At 37.7% G+C, this 9,003-nt stretch overlaps 1 protein-coding gene across 2 annotated transcripts in view; it reads right to left on the bottom strand.

The window, feature by feature from the left end:
• The window catches only part of CD28 (CD28 molecule), a 34,052-nt gene extending 25,758 nt beyond the window's left edge, over positions 1–8,294 (bottom strand). Inside the window, exon 1 of one of the 2 annotated variants that reach the window (XM_060194072.1) lies at positions 8,150–8,294. In XM_060194072.1, the coding sequence (XP_060050055.1) occupies positions 8,150–8,204 (55 nt within the window). In that variant the 5' untranslated portion in view covers positions 8,205–8,294. Of the gene's footprint in view, positions 1–8,140 lie in introns of both variants that reach the window. The other variant, XM_060194071.1, reaches the window with a different exon arrangement.
• Between the last annotated feature and the right edge of the window lie 709 nt (positions 8,295–9,003).

Consider the following 9,003-nt stretch of genomic DNA (forward strand, 5'->3'; position numbering starts at 1 on the left):
ATCACAATTCTCATTTTACTTCCTTGAAACACAAGGTGGGTTTTTTGTAATCTGTCACGCAATCTAGACTAGCACATAGATGATGCTTATAAATACCAGCTGAATGAACGCTGTCTTGCCAAAGCATGAGGAGCAGGCACTTTAGAGAGGAATCTACCACATCAGTGAACAGTCAACTCCAGCAGTCTGTTTCCATCCTTCTTATGGTGCAAGGAAACATTCTTATTTGTCAGGGTGTGGGAGATAGCATAATGGTTATGCAAAAAGACTTTAATACCTGAGGCTTCAAAGTCCCAGGTTCAATCCCCACCATTATAAGCCAGGGCAGTGATCTGATTTAAAAAAAAACACAGACATGGAACTCCGATGGTGGGAACTATGTGGAATTGTACCTCTGTTATCTTACCATCTTGTTAATCATTATTAAATCACTAACAAAAAAATGAGACAAACATAAAAAATAAATAAATAAATAGTGTGTGGTAAAAAAAAAAAAAACTTGATAATTATCTGATGATTTCACTTCTAAATGGAATATAGTGAATTGAAACACATGAAGATGAAAAAAGAAATAGAAATATATAGTCAGCTCTGACCTTGGGAGAAAGACAGTGATCATTGTTGTAGAGCAGCTGCTGGAACAGAACTCTGGTGGTGGGAGTGATGTGGAATTGTACCCCTGTTTCTTATAATTTTGCAAATCACTAATAAAAATATATTTTAAAAAATAAAATAAAAATGAGAAAGGAAAATAGTACCTTCTAACACAACCATGTCTTATTCTCTTCTTTTCTTTCCTATGTGTGCCCATTCTCATTTACTTTCTATGGAAAAGGTGAGGAATATTCAAGTTCATGGCCACAAAATCATATGGTCTGGCAGGCCAAAGCAACCACAAGTGGTAGTAAAAATCCAATAAATTTAGGAGCTTTTTTTTTTTTTTAAGATTAGCAATATTAAGTGCTGATCTTAAACTGATAATTTTATATGGCCCTTAGTAGAAAAGAGGTTTCCCACCCCTGGTCTATAGATCAGAAATGAAACCCTCCTGGATTCATCTCTCCTAAAACTGCTCTTAAATTATGAATGCTTAGTCGCAGGAGTCGTGTTCAATATCAAAGGAAGTCATTATGTCACATGTAAGCTACAGCAACAGACACAGAGAGATTCTGACCTTTTATCATGTGTCAAGTATCCCCAAGCAATAAAAATCACAACTCCCTTCTTTCTCACGGAGTAAGAAAGGGAAATTTGGTGTCTGGAGAAGTGGCTTGAAGGCTAGAACACGGGATTTGCATGTGTGAAATCTAGGGTCCCATCCCTCTCACGCCAGAACTGAGCAGTGTTCTGGTCTCTGGCTCATAAAAATAAATAAATAAATCTTTCAAAAGTCAAATACCCACCTAAAGTCTCAATAAGGAAATCTATGTCCTTGTTAAAATTATGTCGATAATTCAGATTTTTGCATGAGTTAGTAGGCAATGAACAGGAGTTACTGTTAAAATCAATACAGTACCTGGTAATCTCCAGCGAGGAAATTCAGATACCACAGAAAGAGGCTCATATCAGATAGTGACAGGTCAAGGTGACCTGTGAGTGTGTGACTCTTCTGACACTATCAGGAACCATTTACTGGATTGCCTTAGCACCCAGAGTCCCCAAGATAATGAAAATGATGACAAATAAAGAAAAAAAAAAGATTATGGCAGTGGTGATGCAGAGATAAAGAAGCAGCTCAAAGTTAAGTAAGACATTCTGTACCACAGTTCAGGTTCTCTTGTAGAAATAAAAACATCAACACAAGTAATCTGGTGGCAATATACAGATTAAGATTAAGATACCTATGACAATGACACTGAAATACCAAGACTAAAGAAGGTAAAGTCTCTTCTTCAGATCCTGCACCCAACAGCAGACTAGCTTTTTGATCCTATCATCTTCCATCCAGCATTCAGAGTCATTAAAATGAGAGTAACAAGCAAAAGTTGGACACTTAACTTTATAACCACTTCTCTGTGAACCAGGGTTACCTTCCTCCAGCTTCAGAAACCAAAAAAACTCATGCAAAAATTCTCAGACTGAAATGGTGTGTGTGTGTGTGTGTGTGTGTGTATTCCATGTTACTGACCGAAAACATCAAAGGGATTATCAATTCGGGGCCAGGTGGTGGTGCACTTAGTTGAGCGCACATGTTACAATGTGCAAGGACACCAGTTCAAGCCCCTAGTCCCCTCCTTCAAGGGGAAAGCTTTGTGAGTGGTGAAGTAGTATTGAGGTGTCTCTGTCTCTCCCCCCTCTATCATCCCCTTCCCTCTCAATTTCTGGTTGTCTCTATGTAATAAGTAAAGTTAATTTTTTAGAAAAAAATATATATCAATTCACTATAAAAGGAACATAGGTTCTAACGTTACATAGTAAAAATCAGACTCCTTAACCTAAATGTCACTTTTTCCTGATTTTTCAACCAAACTATAGACTGAGAAGAAAAGTTCCAGCTTCTGTGAGGATGCACAAGTAATAAGTTTCTTAAAGAAAAAGGTAAGCGCAATTTAACCAATTTGGAAAAAAATTATGAAGACAAAAAAAAAAGAAAAAAAAGAAAAGGAAGATGAATTATCCTTTTAAATGACCTCTTGTGAAACAGCTATGTTTTTTGAAGGAGAATGCCCCTCCTCTGACTTTTTTTAGACAAGAAACTTTGTAATTAATTGTGATCATTAAGTACCTATACTAGTTTCTAAAAATATTTTATTTATGTATTCATTTATTTACTGGATAGAGATAGAGAGAAAGCATGAGGGGAGGGAGAGATAAATGTCTATAGCACTGCTTCACTGCTTATGAAGCTTCTCCCTTCTGGTTTGGGCTAGGGGCTTCAAGCTAGGTACTTGCACACTGAAACACGTGCACTGAATCAGGTATACCACTTCCCAGCACCCCATACTAATGTTTTAAGGAGCTATTGTTTTAGAGATAATAAACCACACACAGAATTTTCTTTGGGAGTGTTGGTGGTATAAAGAATTTCATTCGTAGATGTCAATATGAAGGCACTACTTGTAGACAGATACCCATATATGATAAAAGCTAAATGGTAGTCAGATGGTATCTCACCACTCATAAAAATAGAATAAAGACTTAATGAAGGAAGACAAGGCTTGTCAAAAAGAGAGGCCATGATATCTCCCCCCTACACACTAGTAAAGGTTCCATTGTGAAAGCCTCAGAGTTATGGTGACAAATTCCTTTCTGTATTTAACCTATCTGTAAAAATGACTCATTTGATTTCCTGGCATCATGTATTGTTATTGATTTTACAGTCTTGCTGCAAAAATCCTTTATAGATAGTTACTTTAAAAAAAATAGCATGTACAGCAAACCATAACAAAAGGACTTTTCAAAGTTAACCCAATTACCAAATAATGTGATGATAACATTAACTATCCATTGTCTTTTTGAACCCTAAGACAGCAGGAACCTCACATCTCCACTATAGAGCCCCTATTTCCCCCAGTCCTGGAACCCTTGGATAGGGCCCACTTTCCCGTATGCCTCTCCCAATCCATACCAAATAATATTGCATCCGCCGATCACAACCTAACCAACACAACGATTGCCACCTCAACATGCTTCACCTCAGACTGTGTCCAGAGACTTCACGTGTGGAATGACAACCCTTCAGCTTCATTACTCGGGTGAGACCTTTCCTTTCATAGTATATTCTAATTTCATCTCAGGTGGTTCACTTTCTAACAAAGTCCCAAAACCTAGATATACACCAGTTTCTGTGAAAGAGAGCTTATGTTCACACGTATCCATAAACTACTGCAAAATATATACCTGAAAGCAGAAGTACACTAGAGTTTGCAGTGAGTACCTCCCTAACACTTCCTCTCCACTATTCCAAGCTTTGGGTCCATGATTGCTCAACAATTTGTTTGGCTTCGTATGTTAACTCTCTTTCAATCACCAGGTTCCAGATGCCATCAGGATGCTGGCCAGGCTTCCCTGGATTGAAGACCCCACCAATGTGTCCTGGAGCTCAGCTTCCCCAGAGACACACCCTACTAGGGAAAGAAAGAGGCAGACTGGGAGTATGGACCCACCAGTCAACGCCCATGTTCAGCGGGGAAGCAATTACAGAAGCCAGACCTTCTACCTTCTGCAACTCTCAATGACCCTGGGTCCATGCTCCCCGAGGGATAGAGAATGGGAAAGCTATCAGGGGAGGAGGTGGGATATGGAGATTGGGTGGTGGGAATTGTGTGGAGTTGTACCCCTCCTACCCTATGGTTTTGTTAATTAATCCTTTCTTAAATAAAAAAAAATTAAAAAAAAATAGCAAACTGGAAAGCTATCAGGGGAGGGGATGGGATATGGAGATCTGGTGGTGGGAATTGTGTGGAGTTGTACCCCTCCTATCCTACGGTTTTGTTAATGTCTCCTTTTTTAAATAAATAAATATATATATAAATTTAAAAAAATAGCAAACTATACCCTGCAACCGTTGCATTGCAAAATAACATTTCTCCAGTAAAAATTGAAAACCTGTTTAAAAGAGTATCATATTGTAGTATCTTCTAGTAGTAAATCATTTTTTTTCTTATCATTGCCAGGTCATCACTGGTCCCAGCCAACATTTTTTTTTAAGAGAAAGTGAGGGAGGGGAGAAAAAGACACCATAGTACCAAAGTTTCCAGGGGGGACTGGGCTTAAACCTGTGCATGACAAAGCAGGTGCACTATCCAAGTGAGCTGTTGTTCAGGCCTTGGAGTATGATAAATTCTAAAAGATACCTGCACATCGAAAATGTCTGTAAATCTACTTGAAATGAAAATACAACCAGTCAGTCTTTGAACAGTTGGAAATTTTTGCTACAGTGCAATGGATGGCATATAGATAGAGCAATCTGTTGATTATGTTAGGATTTTCAATGTCCTTTTTATTTCATTTTTTTCCTTACCTTTCATTAGAGACACTTTAACTGTGAGAAGCAAATGACTTCTTTTTGTTTACAACCACACAGAGGGGTCACTTGCTGAACTAAAAATAGTTTGTCATTAGTTTGCTTTGTTTCTAGTTTTTTTATTAAATATTAGTTATTTTCCTGTCTTTTGTGCCTCTCTCAGGAAAAAAAAATGCTAAAGGAAATGGTGTAGCACTGGAGAAGTTGTATCAAACTAGCCACGTTGGCAGTTCAATGTGCTGAAATTGGAGGGGGAAAAAAAGCACGCCTTGAAAAAAATAAATGGTAATGTCCTGACTTTTGTAGTCTTACTGAATGATTAGATTGTTGAGTAACCTTCACTGACTAAAGACACTGCACAGACACTGCTGTGTGCTGTATGCATACGCCTGTTAGCTCTCACGAATCAAAGTCCAGCCACACTCTCAAACGACACAACAATTCAAAGCTGTAGAAAACATAGACTAAAGTATAGGATGCCTTCATTCTTCCTAAGTCATACTTCTTGAATTTAGTCATACCTTCTGCCTATAGCCATTAAAATCACATAGAATCCAGTTAATGAAACCTTCAGGAAATAAGTACTTTAAGCTCTAGTGTTAACCAATGAGTTAAACTTACTAAGTATATGGGGGAAAGAAGTGTTTTTCATGTGTATTGACTTCATACAAGGGTAACTGTAGTCTCTCACAGTCCTGGGCAAAGTGATTACTATGAATTTTCTTATCTATGAATTCTCATTATAATTTATTTATCTATAATTTCTTCATGGAAGGTAAATACTGAGAAACAAAATGTGCCATTGATTAGAATGAATCAGACATCTATGAATGCTGTAATCAATTTCTTTTTCATAAGTTTTCTTACTGGAAGAAAGATATCACAGGCAACCCCACCCCCTACCCCTTTGACCCCCTGGTCCCAATCCCTTTCCTACTTATCTACATGAGATGGCCACTCAGCTTCAACTTTAAAAAGGTACTTTAAAGGAGACACCAAACTCTGGTGATGGGAATTGTACCCCTATTATTTTGTATCTTTGTAAATCACTAATAAAATATGTTTAGTTACTACAACTCACCAGCTGACACTTAAAAAGTAAGTAGACCTCAGAATAGCAAGCAAAGGTTGCTATAGGAGCTGCTAATTTACCTACTTCCCTCTTAATAATTCCTCTAGGGGGTCAGGTGGTAGTGCAACGGGTTAAGCGCACATGGCTCAAAGCTCACGGATGGTCTCAAGGATACTGGTTGGAGCCCCCAGCTCCCCATCTGCAGGAGGGTCGCTTCACAAGTGGTGACGCAAGTCTGCAGGTATCTTTTCTTTCTCTCCCCCTCTGTCTTTCTCTCCTCTCTCCATTTCTCTCTGTCCTATCCAACAATAATGACATCAATAACAACAACAATAATAACCACAATAACAATCCAAAAAAGGGCAAAAAAAACAACAACAAGGCAACAAAAGGGGGGGAAGCCTCCAGGAGTAGTGGATTCATGGTGCAGCCAAGCCCCAGCAATAACCCTGGAGGCAAAACAAAATAAAATAATTCCTCTAATGGGAATCTGTAAAGCTTTAAGTCTTATAAAACATTATTTTCAAACAAGAGTGAATAAACTGATGGCAGATGGTTGACCACAAATCACATCAAAAAAGCCTTCTGGTTACAATTGCCAATTTTAAAAGTTTTTTTATCAAAGTGAGGCTTCTCTTTCCTTTCTGCCCATCTTCCACTAGCTAATAAAAATAGATAAATAGAAATTAAAAACCTTACTTTGAACTATGGTTTAAAAATCACTTAAAATAAAGTTCAAAGACCTTTTTAAGTAATTTAAAAACTCTTTTAAAATATATTTGGTAATTCTCAATGGTTGGCATTAGGTAACCACAGTTTAACCTATGTCATCACTAATTCATGTCTTTAAGACACATCCTTAACAAATATAAGTAATTTATCAGTGTGCTTACTGGTACATCACAGTGAAATCAACAGTATACATGTAACTATTAAAGTTGTGTAGGTTGAGAAATTATACCCCTTAGAGCAGATACACATGGTTAACAGTGCATTCAAACTCCATACCATCAAAATAAGTGAAGAAGAAAGTTGAAGATTGTGGTTTTTCAATTGATTATTATGAGAGCAATAACTATCCTGACTTAAACATACCTGATGGTCCCTTTTAGTGTAACTTTTGAGCCAAGTCAAACTTATCTAATTCTAAGAGCAAGTTGAATGGAGACCTTACTTCTGCCCACTGAAGTAACAAGCTCTTTCTATTTTGGAATTGTGAATTTCTAAAGATGATTTAACTCAGAATTCACTTGGAGCTGTGAAATCACAAAACATACTATGTTGTGTATAATAGCATAAAAGTCAAAAACATTGGGTTCAGACTCTGGCTCCGACAAACAGTATGTATATAACCTTGGTCAAATTAACATTCTTAACTGGTAGGCACTTCACTTTAATGTAGTTAACTGTAATAGCATAAGGTGTACCTTCCTGTCTTCATCATTAGAAATTTAAAGTAGCTTAATCTAAGGAAACATACTTCAGTTGTAGCACAAAATTATTTTCTTGATATTTGTATCATACCAACTTCTGTGATGAGTTCATTCATTGCTCATTCAATACTGTAGACCTAGTAATCACAACCAACATTTATCTTGTTGATCATATGAATTAATTCATTTTATCCTCAAAAGGACCTTGAGATGAGTTTGTGATCACCCCAATTCTACATATAGGAAACTGAGGTTTAAAGAATGTTAATACTTACCTAAGTTCAATTAGTTAGAAATAAATTTATGCTGTGAACCCAAGTAGTCTTAAGTTCAGAGCTTTCAGAACCCACCTGCCAGTTCAGAGCTTTCAGAACCCACCTGCCAGTATCAGTTTTTTTAAATTAAAAGAAGAAATACTATCTAATATAATCTAAAATTTCTTGGGACACCATCTACTAGTGACTACATAAATCTTATTTAACTCCAATGCACGTTTGTTACAGTCTTATACTATGAACTGAGAACTAAAGAGTTTCTAAATAACAGGTCACAGATGACAGCAAACTATACTTTGAATGTCCAAATTTCACAAAATTCTTGAAATTGAAAAGTAAGTCAACCAAAGACTTCAAAAGAAAAACTTGAAGGAGTTAAATCAAAATAGTTTACCTGTTATACCTGTTACTTGAATGGAAGGGAAAAAGCCGAGAGCCAGGAGCAGCCTGAAGAACATCTTGCTTGTGGTGGACCAGGGCTCCAGCCCCTCCTCCCTGAGGAGCCCAAACTGTGGGGTGAGCTAAAGACACACCTTGCAGAGAGGCCTGAGAAGCTCTGTCATCCACAGCCACCACCGGCTTACTTCACTCAGGGCACATGATCAAGGGACCCAAACCACAAAGCATCGTGACTGCAACATTTCACAGAGGATATTACTTTGTTTTGATGACTTTAGGCTTTGTCTTTTTTTAAAAGGCGAGGCTTTTCTTGTCACTGAAAAAGAATGTTGGTCACTCTACAGTAGGCTCAGAAGAATTTCTCACTAAGGATGGACATCAGAACTGTGACATGTGGATATGGATATCTAAAATCCAGAAGAAATGTAAGAGTGGACAAATGAGGTGTTTTAAAGGGAAAATAAAGTCTCTTGCAGAGGGGCTGATTTTTGTAGGATCGAACTGTGTCGAAAAGGGTTGTACGGAGGATGTGGAAACATTCATCTGTGCTGAAAGAGATAGTCAATGCTACAATTTGAAAGTTTGTGTTGGACATAGGTAGCTATACAATGCACTCAGAACTGCTTTGTTCATGTTAAACTTCTAGGCAGAAACAGATTTCTAGGAACTTTGAAAAATGTACCCCACTTGCAAGTACCCAAGCAGTACCTGAGGGGTGGGGGTCTCTAAGTGAAGGGAAAGTAAAAGAAGGAGGAGGAAGAGGAGGACAAGGGAAGGTGGAGGAGGAAGAGTAAAAGGAAAAGGAGGAGGAGAAAAACATGGTTGTACGGGGACTAAGGGATCCAAATGTCGCTTAGC

Source organism: Erinaceus europaeus, chromosome 7 (genome assembly GCF_950295315.1).
Source record: "Erinaceus europaeus chromosome 7, mEriEur2.1, whole genome shotgun sequence".
NCBI lineage: Eukaryota > Metazoa > Chordata > Mammalia > Eulipotyphla > Erinaceidae > Erinaceus > Erinaceus europaeus.